Below are 25,082 nucleotides of genomic sequence, written 5' to 3'. Positions count from 1 at the left end.
GTCTGAAAGATTCTGCAGTACACTGTTCCACCATTGCAGCTGAGTCACCTGAGGTACCCTAAAATTTATTTAACCTCCAGTGAGAGACCGTGCAGGCATTTTGTCATTTCTGAAGTGAGCAAAATACCTGCTATACCAACAGTGTGTGAAAAAAAACCCTGATATACCAATTGTATGAGACAAACACAGTATACCTACAGTGTGATAAACACACCTGGCATACCAACAGCGTGAGAAGCATGCAATATATCTACTGTATGAGGAACACACCTGATACACGTAGTGTGATAAACACAGTATGTGAGTTTTACACTGAAATGACCTGCAGAGAGCTGTAACCTGCAGTGAGATGTGCTGGCATTGGGACCTGCCTCTGAAATCCCAGCGATAATAGCAATGCACCCAAGAGGACGACATCGGCACCTTTTTTCTGAAAGATAAAGAGGGAAAAAAATGTCAAGTTCAGATTTGAAATATTGAATTATCATATGCAGCTATGTGTCGGCTAATCTGATTTGCATTCACTCTTTGCTGAGTATTTTGGCGGCGGTTGACCTCCCCTGAAGGTCTTCGTTCTCCCCCGTGTTCTCGTCTTACGGGCGGCAGGCCAGCCAAGCCTTTTAACTGCATTTCTCTCCTGCCGGTAAAGGAACAGATCGTTGGACACCTGTTAGAACAAAGTGCTAATTCTGGTTACAAAGTGCAACATTACCTTGACGTGAGCGAGGCAGGGTTCCGCGAGGAACAGAGCGTAACAGAGATGTCTGGGAGCTACGCGGGAACGCGGGGATATTTGCCTCGGCACGATTTCGGTCACGTTAGCACGTTAGCGGTCACGTTAGCACGTTAGGACGTTAGGGCATTATCCAGCAGGTGGATGTGACCCGAGTGGCAATTTACAGGCACTGCCCCACACTGGTTTTGGGACACCCACAGTAGCCCCGTTTTATGCCCCCCCCCCCTGCTCCCCGTACTTCATGAGTCTTCTGTTTGGTGTTCTTTCATGCCGGCCTGTTATTTGGCTTTTTGGCGCTGTTTGTTCCGTGTGCAGCGGGCCACCAGCGTCTCGGGTGCATGGGCACGGGCGCATACGTGACAAACCGGTCCTCTTCCTGCTGGCACGTTACCCCCCAGCAGTCACACAGCCGCCAAACGGCAGGCTGCGCCACGGAAACCTGCGCTTCGTACGCACGCCACGCGTCTTCAAAAGGCCCCAGCTGTGCCCCAAGCAGCTCCGCTGCTCAGAGAGAGAGAGAGGGGGAGAGAGAGAGAGAGAGAGAGAGAGAGAGAGGAGAGAGAGGAGAGAAGGGAGAGGAGAGAAGAGAGAGAGAGAGAGAGAGAAGTGGAGAGAAGGAGACAGGGGGAAGGAGAGAGGGAGAGAAATGGAGAGAGGGAGAGAGAACGAGAGAGAAACGGAGAGAGGGCGAGAGAGAAATGGGTAGATGGAGGGAGACAGAGAAACAGAGAGGGTGAGAGAGGGAGAGAGAGAAACAGAGAGAGAGAGAAACTGAGAGAGGGCGACAGAGGGAGAGGGAGAGAGAGGGAGAGGGAGAGATGCTGTGAGAGAAAGCTGCTCTGGCCTCAATCCTGGCTTCCTGCGTGTGACTCACCAGGGGAAAGATGCTCCCAGGAGTGATTACGGACTGAACAATGTGCCGATTGCTGCAGAGCTCTCATTAATGAGCGCTTTCATCAGGACCCGCTCTCCACTTTATATCTCATCTCACTGCCATTAGTGCAGCAGGAACTTGTGCATTATCCTGTCCTCTGATCTCTCTCTCTCTCTCTCTCTCTCTCTCTCTCTCCAGTTTCAAATTCAAATTCAAATACGCTTTATTTGCATGATCTTGTATCACTAGAGCAGGGAATTCATAAATGATGACATTAAAAAAAGGAACCTTTCACTCTCTCTTTCTCTGTCTCTCTCTCTTAAATCTTTATTGGCATGACAAAATTTGCATTTGTATTGCCAAGGCATGGCAAGGAACATGTGAAACCTCAGATGACAAACAGTACGAATTGGATAATATGATCATAAATGCATACACATACACGTAAACAGTAATAATAATACTCTCTCTTTTTATTCTCTCTTTCTCTCTCTATCCCCCCATTCACATACTGACTGCATGTGCTCATTTGAAGGTAGCACAGTAGTAGCCTGTTCTGAACTGAACTCCCACAAACGCTCAATAAAAATTCAAAAATTTTTCTTTTTTTATTGGATTATTTTTAGATTTTCTTTCAGTGACGTGCGCAACTTGCCGTTGCCCCTGATTAAGCCAGGCGAGGACGCGTTCTGTAATTTTCGTCCGCAGCTTTGAAAGGAGTTGATTCTGGGTATTCTAATGTGACCTATTTTTTGCCGAACTGCTTGCGTCTTCTGACGTCAGCGCACGGCAGCACCGCGGATTCGCACGCTTTTTTTTTTTTAACGATTTACACCTTCGAGGGGAGCCCGAGTCTCAGACCGTCCCTGGCGTCTCCCGAACGCCGCGCTCGGCGCCGCGCGCTAACGTGCTTCACCGCGTTTCTCAGGTGCGCGCGTGTTTGTTTGCATCTTTTATCCCAGTGCGTTTCTCACATTCTCGGCTCTCGAGTCTCGGGTTTGCGTCGCTCGTAGCTAATCGGCCCCAACAGGGCCCTGGGGGACGCTGCCTGTTCTCTAGCAGCAGCTGGGTTGCGTGCGGATGTAATTATCAGACGCATCTTCTCTTCATTTTCCCAGAACCCCACTCAGGTGGGAACTGCCCTGCAGGTCTTCTACAACCTGGGCAGCCTGAAGGAAACCATCGGTAATGTGGTGGAGGGGTACAGGTCCTCCATCCAGGAGAACGTGGCCAGCGCCCTGGACATCAAGGTCTTGTCCCAGCCAGGAAACGCCAGAGGTGCGGTGTGTGATTGACAGTTACAGACGTTCATTCCAGTCTTAGCATTTACGCTAGCGGCCGCAGCACATACTTCTTCCAATGTCATACAACATGTTGAGTTGAATCATAAATCGGCCAAGCCGTTTCAACTTGGTGATGATAAGATGACATTTATTATATAATCTGTTTTGTTAGTGTTGATACTCTATTATGTGGGTATGTGTGTGAATGCATACATTGTTGTTTATGTGAATGTTTGTGATCTGTGCATCTGTGTTTCTGTGTGTGTGTTTTATATGTTTGTGTGCGTGCGTGTGTGCGTGCGCGTGTGTTCATGCATGCGTGTGCGTATGGATGGGTGTTCTTATTTGATGGCGTTTGTGTGCATGTGTGTGTGTATGGATGGGTGTTCTTATTTGTCGGTGTGTGTGTGCATGTGTGTGTGTATGGATTGGTTCTCTTAGTGACGGTGTGTGTGTTTCTCAGGCGCTCCAGGCCGGGCAGTGATGCCGACCCCAGGGAACACGGCTGCATTCAGAGCTGCTCTCTGGACCAACCTGGAGAAGCTGATGGACCAGATCTGCGCTGCCTGTGGACAGGTACAGTATGACCAGGGCTGCGTGCTCACACAGCGCTGGCTCTTAGCTTTAAGAGGCGTGGAGGCTCACCTGTATAACAGGAACTGGATGCTCAGAACTGATGATTATATGGTTGAGATGTCAATAATTACAAGTTTCATGTAATAGCATTGTTTTTTATCGCATCTGATTCAGTTGTAATCTGTTTTAAGTGAGTTTAACTGTTCAGTCTGTTATATTGAGGACATGGCTGGACCCCATTGCTGCTGTGCTGCCGTTTCCTGTGTTCTCTCGTCATTAAGGCGTGTCCCTCTGCAGGTCCAGCACCTCCAGAAGGTCCTGACTAAGAAGAGAGACCCCGTCACGCACGTGTGCTTTATCGATGAAATCGTCAAGGTGAGACCGGCTGGTTTCTCTTTCCGTGGGAAAGGCACCTCAGAGAGACCGAGAGGCTCGATTCACATTCACTGGCTCATATTTCCTTGGTTTTTACTTTTCAGGAAAACAGTTACTCGAATGAAAGTATAGTCTTTCGTTTCAGATACTCTGTGAAGTCGTCTGTGTGTGTGTGAACGAAGCCCTGCCTCGTGGAGTGTCATAGTGTGATGTTAAAGTTCACCTTTGTGGAGTTTGTGTGGTGGTGTGTGTTGAGAGATCGCTTCCACAGGGTTTGTTTGTGTTGTTATGAAACTTAACTTGCGCAGGGTGTTTTTGTATGTGAATGTTTACTGTGTGAATGTAGTCTGACTTTGGGGAGTGTTTGTTTGTGTTGAGAAGCTTCTTAACTTGTGATGGTTGCATACCCACCACCACCACCCCCCGCCATTTTGGCTCCTTGCGCCTGTATTTCCCCTGGCCCTGCGATCAGCCCCTTGAGGGCCCGCGACCCTGTGTTCAACACGTGCACCAGCTGGCTGGCTCATTAAACACTGAAGGGATCAGTGATTTTACCGTATGTCAGACAGCTGTCAGCCTGTGTGCCTGCTGATGTTGCAGCTACACACGGGGCTAGCCATCTCACACTGTTCACTGAATGGGGGGTATTGGGTAATGTAGTCAGTAGCTGTTGATATGACTGCAGGAACCCCCATACCTCTTTGCTGTTTCTGTGAGCTAGCGAGAGGAGCTGTGCTTTGGATATAGAGCACATTTTCTCTCCATTTGGTTTCTCTTGTTTGTCTTGTTGTTCCGTTTATGTCCTTATCTTTTCTTATTGTGCTGTCATATCTCTCCCCAGCTGACAGTAATAGCCTTTTGCTGCTCGAAAGTGTGTGGAGTTTAGCACCGGTAAATCAGCCACTACCGGATAATCCGGGCCGAAATGACTTCTTTTAATGCGAAGGAATAAAACGAGCGTTTGTTTGCTCAGGTCATCTAAGAACAATAAAGCCCAGTGCATTCAGCGGCTTTGTGAATAACGTGCTTTTGCTCTTGCTGTTGTGTTTGAAGTGTGTGTGTCGTAGGAGTGGCTTTCATACGACGGGATTGTGTTTGTGGGCAGTGTGTGTGAGTCTTCGCTGGAGCTCGCAGCAGCCGTGGGTGTTGCAGTGTGTGTCCGTGTCTTTGTTAGGCGCTGTGTTTGAGGTTTTGCCTTGAGTAGGTGGTGTGTGTGTGTGTGTATATGTGTGCATGTACGATTGTACATGTGTGTGTGTGCGTGTGCATGTGTGTTTGTGCGTGTGTGGATTACCAGCTACCATGGGTATTGTGGTCTTTGTTTCTCTGTGTCTGTGGTAGGCCCAGTGTAGTGTGGTATGTGTGTGTGAGAGAGAGACTGTATGGAATTTGCACATACCTAGGTTCATGTGCTTATACTGTGTGTGTGGTACCAGCTGTCATGAGTTCTGTCCCATTAGCAGAGGTCGTTAGATTGACAGGTTCTGACATGGAGAAGACAGCTTTTTCCACAGCAAGTGGGTGGAGTTTTAGGCAAGGACAGTAGAGAATCTGCTGTTGGTGGGAGGAGATTCATCGATCACCTTCACCGAGGTATATTTAGCATGCTGTTGAAGTAATGTCTGGAGATGGCTTTCAACGAGCTTGCGCTCCCAAAATGATTAAACGAAAACAAAAGCAGACAGTATTTCGGCCATGCAGCTGAGGAAGGTCGCTCCGACAAGCAGTGACTTTAGATTTAATTTATGAGTATGTACATCTATAGTTTGCACACATCTCCCAAATACACTTACAGAAATACACAAATTGGTAGAGAGGTGGTTTCCCTCTACTGTCAGTGCTGGAAGAACTCTACCTCTACCCCTGGTCTCTGGTCTTTCCTGTCCGAAATGAATTATTCCTGATGGTTTTAACAGCACGTATCTCTCTGTGTGACTTTCCTGTATTCTTTAAGGAGTCCTGCAGGCATGGGGAGATGTTGGGCGAAGGGCAGGGGGTTGTTGGACTGATGGAGGGGTCAGTACGAAAGTTCCAGTGAGAAATAATTGAAGGCGAGGAAAGAAGGAACTAAAGAAGCTCTCTGTCTTCCTTCTCTCTGTACGTCTCCCTCCATCCGTGGCTACCCCTTCCCCCCTCTTTCTGTGCCTCACGCAGACAGACTGAAGTGCGGTAATAATGAGGCTTATTAAAGTTCAGAGGATTGAGTGTCAGAGACTCTGTTAATGTGTGTCAGTTAAGGGCCTCAGTACCGTGAGTGTGTGAATGTGTGTCCTGGAAGAGCGTCTCATCAGCCCGGCTCACGGATACGCGGGGAGACTCCTGATTAGACTCCCGCTTTCCTCCCCTGTTTCCCTCCTGCAGGGAACGGCCAGCGGCGCCCCCTGTGGGTGAGCAGAGAGTACTGCAGCGCTCACCTGCGAGCCACGCCTCCAGCGCAGCATGCTGTATGAGAGCTACAGCCAATCAGAGCAGAGGACCGCCCGTCAATCATAATTGCACTGTGGTCACCTGACCAAGCCTGTCCAACCTAGACCACGCCCCTTGTAATGTCTGAACTGTGAGAGGGCTTTCTTAGATGCCACAGGAGACCGAGGTTCAGTTAATAACTGCTTTTTTTGATAGTGCTCTGTACAGTATGTCCGCCATTTTGTCCCCTGTGCACACCAACCCCGCTCTCTTTTTTTAGAGAACACTGCACAGCTCTCGATATTACTGAACACAATATGTAACTAAAGAGTGTTAATAATGCATGATACTATTAATCAGGCGGTAAACAGTACAAAATGTACCACTACCGTAATGGGATGACATCACTTGTGTCTGTCACTACACTCTTCTGGTCACGGTAGAATTACATCGCTCTGGCTCGAGCCCTGGTTATCTGTTCCATCGTGTCCTCTAGTGTTACAGACTCAAGGTCGTTGTGAACTCTTATGTAGCTACCTTAAGTTTGAGTGGTGCGTTGATGAGGATGGCATGAGGAGCTGACCAACCAAGGATAATGAAATGATAACCAGCTGGAGCCGATTATGTTTTTGTAAAGCACATTAACCCCCCCTCCCTGCTCACTTCTCAGGTTGACAGGAAACAAAAGTAGAATTCCTCACTTCTTCCCTCTCTGCCTTTCCTTCACTATCCCTCCCTCCCTCTTTCTCCCTCTCTGTATTTCCCTACCCATTCCTCTCCCTCTCTCCCTATCATCTTCTCTCTGTTGCATTGGGGGCATTAGGCCGAGCTGAACTCCAGTGGCAGGTGGCTTGGTGAGCGGTGTGGACAGCAGGTGGCTGCATGTGACTGCACCACCTCCTTTCCTCAGTAGTCTTACCAAGGTTGCTGAGCCCAGCAGAGCTGTCGACGGTGCGCTACATTCTCAGAGTGGCGTTCTCCCAGCGTATGCGTCATGCCCAGACGGTCCCGGCTGTTCCCTTTCGCCCCCCCCCCCCCCCAAACCCCCCCCCGCCCCCCGGCCATCGTTGCAGGCATGGCGTGGCTGCGGGATCTTGAGTGCTGCTATCGTTGCGATACGGTTCACGCTCGTGACAGAAGACTTGCAAAACACTTGACCCTACTGCCCAAAGGCTCACTAGCTGTAGCCCGGGGAAGCTCGCACAGGTTCTGGCCGTGACTGTGCTGGCCCAGGTGTTTGTGTGTTTGGTCCTGGGGAATGATGTTGGGTGGGGCCTGACGGGTAGATGGAAGGTCATCATTTCTAACCGATCCTTGCTTACGCGTCTCAAAGGGACAGTTCATTTTCACATAAAAACTGATATTCCTAATTTATTCATATCTCCACTGGAAACAGACAAGTCGTAAAAATAGCTTTGGAGTTACTCAAGGTCCGTTGTCTTGCGTTAGATTCACAAAGTCCCCAGTGCCCGGATACTAGCTGTCGTAAAGCTGTCAGGTTGAAAGGAACTATTTTTAAGTGCCTGAAATATCTCTCACCGCACAAAAGAAAACTGTCTGGGCCAATTGAAAACATATACTAAAACTGAAATATTATCAGAGAACTCCAGAAAGTGAACTCTTCCTTTAAATCCTATCTTGTGTGATAAACTGTCTTTGTCCTTTCTTTTCACCTTCTTTGGAAACTTTTTGTGTGTGTGGTAGAGCGTTGCCTCCTGCCCACCCCCGACGACTAAATTAAACGCCTCTGACTCCGTCCTCCTGGGCACAGGCTGTTACATCACCACCCCGCATGAGAGCATCGGGAAGCAGAGACTGGAGAACGACAGCCTAGCCTAGCCTAGCCCGGCTTTCATATGATCAGAAACACGTGCCCCGTTAGGCTCATAAACATCAGAACGATACAATTCTCTGTTTTTTACTGATGTCATCTACGCTTGGAGCGGTAAGATGTCGATATTAGCGTGATCGCTGCTAACGCTGCCGCAGTGTGTCAGTAGTCACGTGTTCATCGCGTGCTGCAGTGTTAAAATGTGGATTCGAACGTTCCCGTCGTGTTTTACGAGGTGCTTTGAAGGACCGGCAGAGAAGCCCGCTACCTGTGAGTCTGTGACGCGGGGCTTCTCCCTTCAAGCGGTAAATCTGCGTGGCGAGGACGCGCCCTCGTCCGAGCGTGCGCTGCACGGCACTCACGAATCCACACGTCGGCGCGGAGCTCCGGCGCAGCTGCTGCCGTGGTGACCGCAGGCTCGGGGGCGGGGCCTCGATTAATGCAGAGTCGCCCTTGACTGTTTCTGCGGGGCACGCATTAGCATTCCGCGGCTACGCGGCTGCACAGCAGCACACAGAGCTCAGAGCTCAGAGGCGCCGCGACCTGCTCTGCCCTTACATACAGACAAGCACACACAGAGGGACCTGAGACACAACACACATACTCACGCTACACTCATACTACACACACACGCACGCACACACACACGCGGAGGGACCTCAGATACACCACACGTACTCACAGTACTCTCACACCACACACACACACACACATACACATACACGGAATGGGACCTCAGGCACACAAACATGTACACATGCGCCTAATCCAAATGCGCACATAAAAAGTCATACAGGTAACCAGCAAACACACATGGTGACGTACGCCCTTTCTTTCTCTCACACACACCTGCATACAGGTATCCAACCCACACGCATGCTTAGTGTACAGCATATGTTCTTTGTGTGCCTTTATCCTCGGCACACACAGCCCTGTGTAGTGTTTGTGTGTGTTACCGGCCCTGTTTACTCTTGTGTATCTGCAGAGAGTTCCCTCTCAGCTCTCTCTCTCTCTCTGGGGTCATATAGTACCGTTCCCTCCTCCCCTCATGGGGATTCTACGCACGTCCTGTTTTAGGCTGCCGTGCTGCGCGGCTACACTGACTTTTATGGTGCGCAGGTTAGCTGCCGTGGTGGCGGCGCGCGGGGCGGGCCGCAGGGCTGCGAGCGGCAGCGTGTAGCGAAGACCGGACCCGGGAGAGCATCCGAGGACAGCTCCGGTGGACCAGACCAGGCGCGCAGGAGCATGATCGATTTTTCCCGATCGCTCCTGCTATGTGTGCCCACTCCTGCTGCATGTGCCCCCTCCTGCTGCGTGTGCCCGCTCCTGCTGCCTGTGCCCCCTCCTGCTGCGTGTGCCCGCTCTGGTGCTTCGCTCTGCTGTAATTGTAAGGGCCGTGGGGACAGAAAAGTCGCAGCGTACTCTGAGCCTGCGTTCCGTACAGACTGCTTAATTTCAGCTGTAAACGTGCTCCATAAATACACTCCGCTTGCTTGATTATTGATTGATTGACCGGTTGATTGATTCGTAGATCAATCCCTTGCGCTATGCTTGCCGGACATTAAAATTGCCAGTTTACTGCTACCGTGAAATTGAACGCTCAACATATCAGGGGACTTTATTGTGAGGGGACTTGCAGATTTGCCCTCTGTGATTGCTGTAGACCTAGCCAGTCAGTCCACTTTTACTTTGAGATCCCTACGAGTGGCTCATTCACTCTAAATTGCGGGACGCTCAGAATGCCTGGAGACTTTTATTTTGAAGGGTATTTTGTGGGCGTTCTGTACGTCGCCGTTGGCAGCACGGGTCTGCCTTTACGCCAGCCATTATGCCCACATTGCCCGCCATCAAATTTAGCCCACAGCCGCGAGGCTTCCATCATGTGTGTCATCACATGGAATGAACCAGGAAAACATTTAATGAACCCACTCTCTCTCTCTCTCTCAGAAGTCACCAGTTCATTACCGTCATCCTGACCTATTGGCCAGTCTGTGTGTGTGTGTGGTGTGGGATTTGTTTGTGTGCGTGTGTGGTTGTGGTTGTGTGCTTGTGTGTGTGGTGTGTTTATGTGTGTGCATGTGCTTGTGTGTGCTACACTGTTTTAAAAATAAACGTCCTTTGAGGTTAAGGGATGCCACTCCCAGTATGTGAGCCCAGGGCATTCTGGGAAGTGTTTCACGATGTCCCTGAATGCCTTCTGCTAGTTCATCGCTAGCAGGTGGTGATCTGTTTAGTTATGCTGCGAGAAGCTGGCACGTTAAATTTCTGTGACCTCAGCCCTGAGTGTTTGTTCTGTTCTGTTGGGTCGGGTCAGGTCGGGTCAGGTCAGGTCGGGTTGGATTGAGTTGGGTCGGGTTGGGTTGGGTTGGTGTGGCAAACACGCCTGCCACAGGCCACCGAAGTGGCTTTCTTTGGGGCCCTCCAGCACAGAGACACAGGGAGATGATGTTAAAACAGTCCACATTTATTCCATGAGGGTTTGGCAAGATGTTACAGCCAAGTGAGCAGATCTCAAACACTGTCATGACAGAGAAGCTCCTGATGTGGGTGGGGATGGCAGATTTAACCTGTGCGCAGTGATTACCTCACTACGCACAGGTGCAGCCACTCCTGTTCCTGGGTCCAATTAGCCTGGCCAATTATCTAATTATTAACCAATTATCCAATTGGCCAGGTCTAATTAGCTTGACCCAGGGCAGGTGTGGCTGCTTAAACCAGCCATCCCCACACCACATACCCCCAACGCCAAACTGAGGCCAGGGAGACTCCCTGGCCGACGCCTACTCCCCCCCACCCCCACCCCCACCCCCACCCCCACACTCCCAACAAAGCCAAAGACAACAAACAAAACACTCCAAACACGCTAAAAAATTAAATAAAAAAAAGTCAGGGTGGGTGGCCCCGGAACAGTCCAGTACATGCGGTGACCCTCCTTCGGACGACCAGGCAGCCCTTCTTCCTCCTCCCTCCTGGAGCACGGGAAGTCCTGGGCTGCTCTGCTGGCTGGTGGGGGCGTCACCGGCTTGGGCTGTTCCAGGGGCTGTGGTGGGGTGGCTGGGCTGGTGGGCTGGTGGACTGGCCTTGTGGTGCTGGGGACCAGGAACCCTCGTGGCTGTGGTGGCCGCCAGTCGGCTCTGCTGGTGGGCGGCTGCAGGCTTATCCCTTCATGGGCTCCGGGCAAACCAACCAGGCCAAAACAAAGAGCTAAAAACAACCAAACGGACGAGAAAGGAAGCAAAACGGCGCGGCCACCGCTCGTGCGCCGCCCGTGGCTGACCCGCCTTCCCGGCCAAGTCCAGCTCACGGCGCGACCACCTCTCGTGCACCGCCCGTCGCTGACCTGCCTCCTCGGCCAGGTGCAGCTCCTCAGCGTCCCAGCTGAGGATTGCCTCCTTCCCCTCCCTGGTCATCTTCCGCTCCCCATTTTTGGCCCGGAGGATCCGCCCGAAGCCCTGTCGGGAACACCTCAGCCGCCCCTCCTCCAGTGTGCTTCCTGGCTGGCCCTCCTGTGCCTCTTTGCTGTGCCGGAGGAGCCCCACGTTGGGCGCCACTGTGGCAAACACGCCTGCCACAGGCCACCGAAGTGGCTTTCCTTGGGGCCCTCCAGCACAGAGACACAGGGAGATGATGTTAAAACAGTCCACATTTATTCCATGAGGGTTTGGCAAGATGGTATAGCCAAATGAGCAGATCTCAAACACTGTCATGACAGAGAAGCTCCTGATGTGGGTGGGGATGGCAGATTTAACCTGTGCGCAGTGATTACCTCACTACGCACAGGTGCAGCCACTCCTGTTCCTGGGTCCAATTAGCCTGGCCAATTATCTAATTATTAACCAATTATCCAATTGGCCAGGTCTAATTAGCTTGACCCAGGGCAGGTGTGGCTGCTTAAACCAGCCATCCCCACACCACAGTTGGGTTGGGTTGAGTCGGGTCGAGCCGGTTTAGTTGTGGCGTGTGGTGACTCTGATCACAGTCGTTCAGCACTGCCTGTTCTGCACCACAACTATCCAGGTCAATATTTTTAATTATGCGTACGAGACTGCTCTCTGCATGAGAACAATTGGGTCGAGTACAGATTGGATCCTCTGGGGTAGTGTACAAATCAGACTCACTGTGTGCACACACACACACACGCACACACACACACATATATAAGTAATCTTACTGTGTTTTATTAGTAGATAGCTAAAAACAGGGAATGATTGCAGTACTGTGTATGTGTGTAGATGACAGCTGTATTGTGTATATGTGTAGATGATAGCAGGATTGTGTGTGTGGGTGTGTGAATGATAGCAGTATTGTGTGTGTTTTTTTTGTGTGGATGATAGCAGGATTGAGTATATGTGTAGATGATAGCAGGATTTTGTATGTGTGTGGATGATAGCAGTATTTTGTATTTGTGTAGATGATAGCAGGATTGTGTATGTGTGTGGATGATAGCAGGATTGTGTATATGTGTGTGGATAATAGCAGGATTGTGTATGTGTGTGTGGATGATAGCAGGATTGTGTATGTGTGTGGATGATAGCAGTATTGTATGTGTATATGTGTGGATGATAGCAGTAATGTGTGTGTATGTGTGCGAATGATAGCAGTATTGTGTGTGGATGATAGCAGGGTTGTGTGTGTGTGTGTAGATGATAGCAGGGTTGTGTGTGTGTGTGTGTGAATGATAGCATGTTGTGTGTGTGTGTATATGTGTAGATGATAGCAGTATTGTGTATATGTGGATGGTAGCAGTATTGTGTGTGTATGTGTGCGAATGATAGCAGTATTGTGTATATGTGGATGATAGCAGTATTGTGTGTGTATGTGTGTGGATGATAGCAGGATTGTGTGTGTGTGAGAATGATAGCATGATGTGTGTGTAGATGATAGCAGGATTGTGTATGTGTGTGGATGATAGCAGTATTGTATGTGTATACGTGTGGATGATAGCAGTAATGTGAGTGTATGTGTGCGAATGATAGCAGTATTGTGTATATGTGGATGATAGCAGTATTGTGTGTGTATGTGTGTGGATGATAGCAGGATTGTGTGTATGTGTGTGGATGATAGCATGCTGTGTGAGTGTATATTTACTCACACAGCACTCTAGTGTTTCTTTTGCGCCTCTACATCATGAAACCTATGCACTTGTTGTACGTCGCTCTGGATAAGAGCGTCTGCTAAATGCCTATAATGTAATGTAATGTAATGTATATGTGTAGATGATAGCAGGATTGTGTATGTGTGTGGATGATAGCATGTTGTGTGTGTGTATATATGTGTAGATGATAGCAGGATTGTGTGTGTGTGTGGATGATAGCAGTATAGCTATGTGGCAGGGTGCTGGTGCCGCGGCTGGGTGAATAGCTCCTGGGGGGTGGGAAGGGGGGCTCCAGGCCTCGCCGGCGTGTGCTCCCTGTCACCAGCTTATTTGACACCCGCTAACAAGCCGGGGCCGAGCAGACGGTCCCGCCGACAGCCCCGAACGGCGATTACCGAGCCGCCGCTCCCGCCGCGCGCCTCCCATCACGCAATCCCGTACGGAGCGGTGGGGCGCGGTGAGAAACCTCTGCTAGCGCTCCGACCGAAAATGAAGCACGTTTCGCGTAATTACTATGGCCGCCGTAAAAATAGATTCCACCCCCCCGCGGACTGCTGCCCGCTTCGGAGGGAGTGTGGACGGTTTCTATGGAAACTACACCTTTTTTCCCCCCCCCTCCCACTGTGACATCTGCGAGAGTTTGGTTTCCGCGAAACAGATACGCTCGTAACGAGGCTTGGCACGCCGCCGCTGTGTAAGATATCGTCGGTGTCCTCGAGCGTGAAACGGCTATATTTTCTAAAGCCTCGGCAAAGCCTAGAATGGAGGTGAGAGGCAAAGATGTTGATACAGTGTTTTCAGATGGCGATTATTTAACGCGTGTGAACCGTTCTGTATTTACACTCGGTACGCCGCAGATTTGGACTCGCTAGAAGTTTTGCTGTCTGTTATTGTGAACTTTTCCCTGAACCTTACACATGACAAAGAACAGGGAGAGGGACCTATCTGTAGCGAACTGCACAGGCCCTGTACACCTCGTATTTAATCCCTGCAGTGAGCGTCCGCGCACGTGTTTGTGCTCTCAGAAGACGTAGGAGGCGTCGGTTCTCCCCTGCCTTCGGTTCTTACGGGCCACCGAGGTGCACGCGCGCCAGGGCTGCCTCCAGAGAGTCAGAACAAATCGATCGCAGACTCGGCAGGTCGGCGTGTCTTGATGTATATTCTGTGCCGGCAGATCACAGCCTTCGCAGCTGAGTGCACCTGGGCACTGCCGTGTGTGTGTATCTGCGTGCGTGTGTGTGTGTGTGTGTGTGTGTGTGTGTGTGTGTGTGTATGTGTTGCGGCGTGTGTATTGTGTGTTGAGAACTGGGTAGTGTGGCTCGACTAATTTCAAAGAATACTCATGTCCGTGCATGTGAACGTGTGTGTGCGTGTGTGCTTGCATATGTGCGTGTGCTCGTGTGCATAGAGCGCGGAGGCCGTGGTTCCATACGTGGGCAGATCAGTAGTTCTTGGTTGTAGAGCAGAAGGGCCCCAGGACAGCATCGTCTGCTGTTCACAAGCATAGATTGGCTGCCTGTTTGCTGGATCAGGCTGCTGCTGTGTGGAGTGAGCATTACTCCGCCGCCTGTCCTCTCGCTGAGAAAGCCGTGTGGTCGTACGACCGGGAAAGTTGTGAAAAGTGCAGTGGGTGTTGTAGCACTCCTACAGCTCGTGCTAAAAGTAGCTGTGCTCTCAGGAGGAGGTGTGGGAGCACTAGGAGATGTTCCTACTTAATGCAGGGTGTTTATGTATCTTCACTTTCCTGCCCAGCACCAGGAAGTTCCTGTTAGCCCATAGCGCTCAGCTCAAACGTGTGGCTACCTGATGCTGATGGGAACCTCCCACCCCGCCCTACCTGGCAGGCAGCACCAATCGATCCCCGCTCCCCTCAGTGCCAGAAAGGTGTTTCTATGGGCAGGATACTTGTGCAGTTATTTCTGCTCCTGCCTCAGGTTACGTATCGAGCTGAGTCCAGGCTTAATAACTCTTTCTGCCGCTCTCGTTACTGGAGCTCAGATTGAGACGAAGGACGCCGCTCTCTCTCTCTCTCCCTACGCCTTGTGTTCACACAGTGCTGACGTCCTCGCTGATTTGTGCTCAGATGCGCTCACACTGACGCTCACACAAACACACACTCACGCAAACATGCATACATCCGCAAACATACATCACACAAACACACTCAAACGCAAAAACACTTGGACACACACGCACGTACACACACACACACACACACACACAGTAGGGCCGAGTGCTGTGTGCCCTTGCCTTGTGATGCATTTATCCCAAATAAAAGGGGACATGTTGTAAGACACATCCCAGGGGGTGTGAATTCTGAAGTTCTAGAAACCGAATCGCTTGTAGTCGAGGAAAATATCCAAGTACAACAGTTGTTCATTGGGAACAGTAAAAGTTATTTAAATGAGAAACTACAGAACACCAGCCAAAAACAGCAAAAATATACAAAGGCCTTTAAAATCCAAAGAGCTCCCACACGATACATAATAAGCAAAGATAACAAATGCTTACTTTTAGTTTTCACGCTTAAACTATGGCACTTAAGACAGGGCTTCATTAGTACTGCAAATGCACACATTTCATGGAAATCATTTTTAAAAAATTAAAACATGTGAGTATAACAATAGCTATCAACACGTGCATCATTAAGAGGGTATTAGTATATAAGTATTAGATATTTTCATGTTGATAATTTGAGCAGAGTTGTAGAACACACACACACCCACACACACAGGCACACTCCAATGAGCACATTCAGGGGTCACTCTTGACATGACAGGTGTACCCTAACGATTGTAATCTTCCCTCCCAGAAGTAAATTGGCCTTAAATGCCCCACACTGAAGCCCTGCTAGTCAGTTTGCATTAGCTCTGGCTACGATACCAGACCACGAGCTGTGTGCTTAGACGAAAAATCAGAGCTTTAACGGGATGCGGCACTCGACTCTCTTCATGCGGTTAATGGCGCGTCGCACGTACGTTACCTTGAAAAACTTAAGCGGAGCACATCGATGCGCCAGCCAAGAGAAGAAGACGGGGGGGGGGGGATTGGGAGCCAATTTCGAAGCGACTTTAATCTGAAAGCGCGCCCGCCTTTTGAAGGCTCAAAACCGAGGCGTAATGAGAGGGTGAGAAAGCACGCGTGAGTAATTGGCGGCACTTCATGTGCTGTCACACCGCGATTGAAAACGCTCTCGTCGCTCACAAAGGCCGCTTTGTTCAACGCGTGCCGCCGACTCCACAGAAGAAAAAAAAAGCCCCCCCCACCCCACCCCCACTCCCCCCCCGCCACCGGTGACGAGCGCTCGAGTTTTGTGCTCGGCCTCAGCGATGCACGAGGAAGGATTTCGGGGTGACATGGTAATTGTGAATCGAAATCTGTTGCTTTCATCGCTCTTTGACTGTTTCAATGTCGTAGCCGTCTTCGCGCTGTAAATGCGCGAGGCTCGTTCTCGACGCGGACGAGGGCGAAACGCCGCGGGAGCGATCTTTCCAGACGCGTCCCGGCAGCTACAGCGTGCCCTGAATGTCGGGTATTGAACCCCTTAAGACGTTCAATCACATTATATCCGTTTGGCAGACGCTGTCATCCGGGGCGGCTGGCAAAACAAAGTGCGTGAGTGCCGTCGCGCGGGTTAATAAATACGCTGATGAGAGCAGCGCTGCTGCAGGAGCGGGTAATTAACGGGCAGGAAGTGTGGAATCAGCCGCAGTGTTAGCGGAGTCAGCCGTCCTGATGGAGACATTAACCTGACAGCCGAGCCATCGCAGGGCCCCGAACTGCGGTGCTGTGATTTAGATCCTGTTCTCTCAACCCCCCCCCCCCCCCCACCTGACCCCCCCCTTCTGTTTCCACACTGCCCCCTGCACGGTGCCATCGCCGCCATCTTTCACTCAGGGTGGGGTTCTCCCACGTCATTTGGCCGCTTGCTCACTACCCCCCCCCCTTAACTGAATCTTCCATTTCTGTCCTCTTGCCTCTCCCTTGCTCTACTTGAATCGTTCCCCTGAACCCTGACCCCTCGCCCCTAGCTCATCTTCACCCCTACGGGACACTCCCACTGGCCCAACCACGAAGCTCCCCGCTCTCAGCCATACAAAACTCAGCCCCCACCCCGCCCCTGTGCTGTCTACCACAAGGCCCGGCGCTGTCGCTCGTCACGCGCCCCCCCCAGCCGCACGCTAACGCTGAGGGAGCTGTAATGGGGTTTACTGAGCAGCCCTGTAAACCCTGTACTCTCCATGCCTTAATTGAAAGGCATTAGGTGGGTTTTTTTTATCCTTAGCATGTCGTTTTAAACCCAGTGAAAAATCCCACCTGTGCCCTGGGGTATTTCCACAGCCGAGCGCTCGCTCGCCCGCCCTCTCTCCCTCTCTCCCCGTTTCTGGCGCTTCTGAGGCTCTGCACCGCGAGCCTGACGGGGACAGGGGAGGTATTTTTAGAAGCTCTCGGGACTCGCGGGCGATGGAGTAGATGGAGGATTTTACCTGTGAAATTGTGGCCTCAGATGTTGGAACTTAACCGTGGAATGTGTGCACGTGTGCGTGTGTGTGTTTGAATTTGTGTGTGTGTGTTTCTGTGAGGTTGTGTGTGTGTGTGCGCTCGGTCCTTTATGAAAAGCACTATCTAGGTGAGCATAAACCCCCAGTGCTAACATATTTTAATATAAAGCACGGTGGGTATGTAGAGCAGTATTTATTTGATGTGGGTAACTTGAGGAGGTCCACATTCAGAAACAACCTGATACAGCACCATTACCTTTAGGCAATGTTCAGCCCTGGTCTGGGTGCCCTTTGACTTCCATTCAGTGTAGAGGCCCCTCACGACAGGTTGTCTGTAGGGGAGTAACTGCAGCACATCACACTGTGGTGGGGAGACACATTTATCGACCTGTGTACTAATTTTCTCAGTAAACGGCTGTTGTGGGCGTGGCCTGTGCTCGCTGCCCCGCCCAGCTGCACTCGTGCTGTTCTGAGGCTGCTTGGCCTCTGTCGTGGGGCACGTCCTCTTCCGCCTGTCTGAATTGGGCGCCGGAGGTGTCCGTGAGGAAGGTCGTGACCTTGAGCGGTTGTTGCGGGGGCAGTAGGAGTCGGGGGGCAGGGTGGGTTTGCCGGTGATGCTCTGCAGATCCATTAAGGAATGAGTTATTTACCGCGCGGTAAGTGCTAACCAGCTACGGCCCGTGACCCGCTCAAGCGCGGAGGAGGGCATTCTGGGAAACGCGTGACATTGACGCGGCTGCGATTGGATTTCGGGGTGAAAAGACACGGCGCCTCGTAACCAGTCCTTTCAATTTTCCGCTCTCTCAAATACACTCCATCTCTCTCTGTCTCTCTCTCTGCCCCTCCCTCCCCCGTTTTCTCCTTTTATTTCCTGAGTCGCGCTGAATTGGGCTCCCCCACCCCCCCGCCCCCCTGTTGCCCTTCTCCCTGAGATTGATTGGGCCTTTGTGGCGGAGGAGCACCTCATCCTGTCAATCCGAGGTCCCCCCCCCCGCGGGCGCGGGAGAGAGCGCGGCTGTTTACCTCGCTCTCCGCGTCTGTAATTGTCCCGTAATGCCATCGTCCGCCCCAGTTATCGGGTTCAGATGCGTAATTAGGAGCCTTGTTTTAAAAAGGGAAGTGACATTAATCAAGGCGCTAATCGTTCGCGTCCCGCCGCGACTCGGCGAAGACGAGGCACCCCGACAACCGTTACGCGCGATTCAGCCCGTCTCCCTCGACGACGGCGGCGGCGGTGGCGGCGTCGAGCGGGCGCGAGGAGCAGCCGTAAATCTCGCCGCAGACCTCCGATGTCGAGGAACCGAGCGTCTAACGTAGTTTTCTGAAAAACAGCGCGAGCGCGAACGAGGGGAGCGCTTGGGTACAGACGGGAGGCTCGGAGGCTCTCGGCCATCTTCTGTTCCGAGGACGCTTCGAGATGATGATGATGAAATGTGCCTGCCCTTCACCGCGCCATCAGTCATGTTTATCGCTCTCACTCTCGTTTATTTACAGAAGCCTCGCGCGTCCGTGGAGGCTGTTTGACTTCTCTTTTTTCATTCGGAGGAGTCCAGGACTCCGTGAGACTGGCAGTGGCTGTCCGGAGGGCCGTTCGCTCCGATTCGCCCCAGCCCTTGCACCCTTATTTCATCACGGTCCCGATGGTGCAGGTCCGCTCCCGGAGCTGTTTCTGTTTGTTTTGTTTTGTGAACGCTCTCTCACCCGTCACCTGTTTCCCCGCAGGACGGACAGGCGGACATCATGTACACGTTCTGGACCTCCGTCACCCAGATCCTTTCCGTGGAGTTCCAGAAGGCGACCGGGGGTGAGTGCGCTGATCGATGCGTGTTTGACGGAGTGTTGCGGATGTGGTGTGACAGCCCGGTGAGTGAATGCCCCCAGCCCCCCTCTCCCCAACCCCCCTCCCCCCCACCCCCACCCTGCCCTCTTCCCCCTTGTGGATTCCTCCTCTCAGTGAAGCTCTGCAGGTACAGCCAGAGTGATGAAGACACTCACACACACACACACACACACAAGCTCAAATAAAACTTGCCTGCGTCGGCACAGGCCTGATGCAAGCATTACGGGCTGGCGTTCCATCAGGCGCGGTAGCGGCCGGCCCGGCGCGGCCCGGCCCAGCTCTGCAGTAATGGTGTCAGCCATATTTCCCCGTGGAGAACGGCCGAGCCGCCGCCTCTCTTCTCCGCGGCCTATAAAACCGTAGATGGATTTTATCCCTGCGGTGGGACGCGGTGTGAAATGATGGCTCATCCCAAATGATTCATTCCCCCGGACCGGGCGGACGGACCGGATGAAAAGGATGACGCCGCGGCAGCGACTCCGCCATCAATCTCCCCGACGCGCGCGAGCGTGCCCGTTTCTAACGGCGTTCCCCCCCGCGTCTCCACGCGTATTTCACACCGGAGTGTAAATAAACGCTCCTGTTTTATTTAGAGAGCGGCGGGGGGGTGGGGCGGGGTAGGGGGTGGAAAAGAGGTGTTTTAAGTTTGCGGCGAGCTTGTTTACGCGGAGCTGAGCTGATGGGAGGAGCCGATATTTCTCGCGGTTTTTGCCGCTCCCTGGTACGTGCGGAGGCAGCTTTGCTGTCCTCCCCCCGGTGTTCGTCCAGAAGGCGCGAGCGAGCGAGTGTTCGTTAGCGCGCAGAGTCTGCTGCGCCTCTCCATATGTCGCCGTTCGGCGAATTCGCCGTGTAGCGGCACGCAGAAGGCGGACGAGCGTAAAGGGGTGAACGTGACCTCCCAGCATGCGTTGCGTCAGCTACTCCTCACTCCCCCCCCCATGTAGAATGACCTAACCTAAGCCCCTCCCCCAATCCCCTGTCAGTTTCATCAGCACACTGCGCCTCGGGTGGAGTTATTCAGGGCTCCGCCCATCACATAGGCCCCGCCTTCACTCTCCAGTCATTAAATGGAGCTTCAGTGCAGTGCCGCTGCGGTCTGTTCCAAATGGTAATCCCCAGCTCCATTCCAGCTCGAGCTGCTGCATGCATTTCCTGCCTTTATTAATTGCTCCCTGTGTGGGCGTGTGGGTGCCAGTGACCCCTGACCCCCGGTCCCTGGACATGGCTGCCTGTGTAATCCTCTCTGGACGGGGTGTTTAAAGACACAGAGCTGGCTCCTCGTCTGCTAAGTTGACCTGCGGAGCTTGAGGGTGTTAAGATTTGCTTCCTTGTAGTTATTTTTTTCCCTTTCATTATGTGTGCATGTGTGGGAGTATAAGACAGAGGTCTCGCTGAGTTCTCTCCTTAAAAAAAAGAGAATAGAATGTGTAAGTTGGGTAACTTATACGTACGCACACATTGATCTGTCTGTCCCTATTTGTTCACTGGTTTGTGTATACGATGTCCTGAACTTTATAAACATGAGGTCTGAAGCATCATTATTCTGTATTTTGTCTTTAGGTACCATTAAATACAAGGTAAATGGTGCTTACTGTTGCCAGAATAAACCTATATTTAGTCAGTGTGGATTGGTTTGTCTTTAGCCTCTCCTCCTCCAGTTCCCTCTCGCTCACCCTTTTGTCCCCTATATGCTCCCTCTGCCCCATTTCACTCCTGCCTTTGCCCCTCCTCTTCTTGTGACTAAATCCATTGGGGGAGGAGCTAAAGAAGCCCTACATGCTGTAGTTAGTAGGTTTGTCCATCTCCATGGGGATTATTGATTAGTTATTAAAAGAAGCATGTTAATCAAGCACAGCAAAGGGTTTCAAACACAGATCTGTTCTGATCCAGGTTTTTTTTTCACGCCTCTGTTTTGAAGTCCGTGCAGTTTGTTCTGCCCCAGAGAATATAATTGTCATCCATTTCTACCTTAACGAGACTGATTTGAAGCGGTATGCATTTTTATGCAGATCCAATTAGATGATCAGCTCCGACAAGACAGAGCTGAAATGGTAATGGTTTAATTAGGGTTGAAAAAGTACTCCATAAATGCATAATATTCCAGCAACACTAAATTATACATTCACCAATCCCCTCGGTTGCTCCATGAGAACCGTCGACATAATGTTCTATAATTACCCATTAATCACTTCAGTTATTAAAGTTCAATTATTATCATATTAATGATGATGTGATTTGGAAAACGGTCACCTGACGTATTTGGGCTTGACGTTCACAAAGCTTTCCACCCCTTTGGTCCGATGGTGTTTCCAGGATATTTGTCTTCTTTTTTTATTTCTTCCTCGAGCTGGCCTGGGACTTGTGAACAATGCGGCTGTGATTTTCAAGATCACCGATTCGCAGCGAGCCAGCGCCGTTTGTTTTCCGCCTCTGAGTGAAACCGTATCACTCCACTCAGGCACACTCTCGCGCGCCTTGCTTCACCACACCGCCATTTAGCTGCGGTTCGTAGCCAGAGCGGCTTACAATGCGAGCGCAGATGCGACGACTGAAGTGCCGTTGAGGAGGAAAGTATAGTCCCAGGAGAAACAGCGAGTGCGTGAAGTGCAGCCCCGAACTGACAACATGCAAACGATCCTATTTAGCATCAAACTGAGTTATGCAAACAAAAAACCGAAATTATCCAAAAGAGCTCATTAAACTGCATTAAATGAACAACAGCAGAGAGCCCCAGGCTCTGAAAGCCGAAGTTAGGGCTCATCGGGAGTCAGGGCTGGGGAAAGCGCTGGAGATGGTCGTGGTGGAGGAGTTGAAATGGAGTCTGAACTGCCGACGCCTCTGCCATTCGGACTGCTCCGGAGAGCTCGTTCCACCATCGAGGGGCCAGAGCAGACAGCGGACGTGACCAGGGAGAGCAGGCTCGGAGAGGGGTACATTCGGAAGGGGGAGCCAGACGTCCCAGAGTTGCGGTACAGAAGGGTCGAAAACGGTGTAGAAGAACTTGACTGGCCTGCACAGAGACCTGACCTCAACCCCATCCAGCACCTTCGGGATGAATTGGAAAGCCAACTGTGAGCCAGGTCTAATCGCCCAATCAGTGCCCAACCTCACTAATGCTCTTCTGGCTGAATGGAAGCAAATCCCTGCAGCAATGCTCTAACATCTAGTATAAAGCCTTCCCAGAAGAGTGGAGGTTGTTATAGCAGCAAAGGGTGGGCCGTATTAATACCCATAATTTTGGATGAGATGTTGGATGTCAGGTGTCCACATGCTTTTGACCTTGTAGTTTACAATATATCCACACATATACAGGCAACCAATCACACACATATGCATGCATACTGTATATGTGCAAACGTATTCTCACTCATACAACACCTTTGACTATAAACTTGAACCTGGGTGCTTGGTCAGGATATGTGTTCAGTTTGCGAGAGGTTTCCACAGTGAAGGCTGTGTGGCAGGTGACTTTCTCCCTACAGTAGGAGATATAGTCCAGGGCATTGTTTCACGTCAGACCTAATGGAGCTCTTGGCTTCTCTGGAAGGGGATGTGTTTTTAATCAAAGATTGATGGAGGACAAGTTGTGTTTAATCTCCTGGTCAAAGAGACAGCACAGGAGTCAGGGAAGTTTTTTCTCTTTCTCCCTATTTCTCTCTCTCTCTCTCTCTCTCTATGTCTCTCTCTCTGTCTCTCTCACACACACACACACACACACACACACATGCACACACACACGCGTCTGTGTTCTCTATTTGCATGTCCCTTTAAATGCAGTTCCAGACAAGTCAATAACACTCGCATCTTCATCTTAAGTCTTTATCTAAGTCATTACATTAAGCATTTGATGAAGATTAATCTTAGATTAAGCATTAGACTTTGAAATCGAATCACCTACAGACAGTACATCTATATGTTAATAGAAGATAGTAGCAGACAGGTAGCCTTGAAATGAGCTGTCTCTGTGCTCACTGCTAACGCTCAGACAGAAAATTCAAAATGGCTGCTGGCTTTGTTGTCCTTCTATTTTGTGTTCTGTAAGATTATTTACCGGAGACTTGTAGATCCCTGAAACTAATTGTTGGAGATCTTAGACAAACACAGCTGAAATGTATAATAGTACATAATAATAATAATAGTCATTATTATTCTTATTATTAGTAGTAGTAGTAATAAGTATCTTAATCATAATCCTAATTATACTCATAATGTTAATCCTTGTATGGTAATGTTTTTTTAAAATATTTCTATTTTGATATCACTAACTGTGTATAGCGGGCAGAGCTATATTATGTTAGCAGTGTAGTACAGCTCATTTTTCCTTCAGGGGACTGATACTTTCCCCTCATTTGGCATCTTTAGTAAATTCTGAAAACTTGTCACACCTGAGTGGTTTTTACAGAGGATGGCTTCTCCTTGTCTTTTATGTGCTTTTGTGTGCCGAAAGTGAGTCTGTTGCTGTCTGTCTTCTTCGGTTTGATTGCTTGAGTGCAGTTGATAGTCTGTTGGCAGCCAGTTCTGCCTGTTTTAACAGCCAGCGTTGTGCTTAGCGAGTCTGTGAATCGTCAGGGTTTTTTTGTTTTGTTTTTTTTTTGCTGTTGTTGTTTTTCAGAACGCTTAGATAATCAGCCAGAAGTGAATTGCTTTTTAAGGGCTCGACTGCTGTCAAGTGTGCTTCATGTTTTTTTTTTGTACGGTCTTCAACAAGGGATACATTTTGCCCTGTGGTCTGATACATTAGGGTGTAATTATCATGATAATTATATAATTTACTATAATTTGTGCATTTTGATGTTGGTGAGGCTGCTTGATGTCAGTGGATTTAAGAGCTTTCGGCCTTAGCAAAAGCTCTCAAATTTTATCATGGTAAGAATAATCAGGGGTGGGTTTCTTATGTACCCTACATGAATTGATTATGTTTAATTATTTATATTGTTAGCTACTGTAGCATTGGATAACACCATTTTACAAATAAGTGGGAACTATATTTTAACCCCTGTAAAATATCCCAGGTGCAAATGGAAGTGTGTGCTTCACTGACAGAACAAAACAGAAAGGACTGCGAAAAGTTATCATTTGTTTGCAAAACCTTTGAAAATGAAATGTCATACTATAAAGACCCCTCTCTCCCAGCCACCCACCCCCTCTCTCTTTCTCTCACATCTTTTCTGTGCTCCTGCTCTGCATCCTGATTTCCTGACGACACTCACTCACTCATTCACTGTCACTCACTCACTCACTCTCTCTCTCTCTCTCTCTCTCCGTCTTCTCCTAGCCTCCTCGTTCCTGAAGCAGACTCTCGAAGGCGAGTACCCGAAGCTCCTGCGGCTGTACAATGAGCTGTGGAAGAGGCTGCAGCAGTACAGCGCCAGCATCCAGGGGGCGCTGGCGAGCAGCGGGGGCCTGGACCTGCCCATTGACCTCCCTGCCTCCGACCTGGAGCCCCAGGACCTGTTCATACAGGCCAAGCAGGACTACGAGTGAGTGTGGAGGGGGTCTATGCTGGATTTGTAAACTAACGGTTAAGGTTCATAAGAGGTTATAACTGGCATAATTTATTCCGG

The 25,082-nt window shown here is 50.4% G+C and overlaps 1 protein-coding gene across 1 annotated transcript in view; it reads left to right on the top strand.

Annotated features, from left to right (window-relative positions):
* Positions 1-25,082, top strand: part of cog5 (component of oligomeric golgi complex 5) — a 128,470-nt gene that overhangs the window by 68,140 nt on the left and 35,248 nt on the right. The window contains exons 8-12 of the mRNA XM_064342813.1: positions 2,729-2,888; positions 3,357-3,469; positions 3,767-3,844; positions 19,401-19,482; positions 24,794-24,998. Coding sequence (XP_064198883.1) covers positions 2,729-2,888; positions 3,357-3,469; positions 3,767-3,844; positions 19,401-19,482; positions 24,794-24,998 — 638 coding nt within the window. The remainder of the gene's footprint in view (positions 1-2,728; positions 2,889-3,356; positions 3,470-3,766; positions 3,845-19,400; positions 19,483-24,793; positions 24,999-25,082) is intronic.

The sequence above is a fragment of the Anguilla rostrata genome, chromosome 7, assembly GCF_018555375.3.
Source record: "Anguilla rostrata isolate EN2019 chromosome 7, ASM1855537v3, whole genome shotgun sequence".
In the NCBI taxonomy this organism is placed as follows: Eukaryota; Metazoa; Chordata; class Actinopteri; order Anguilliformes; family Anguillidae; genus Anguilla; species Anguilla rostrata.
The sequence above is the reverse complement of the archived record's forward strand: the minus strand, read 5'-3'. Positions and strand labels throughout refer to the sequence as shown.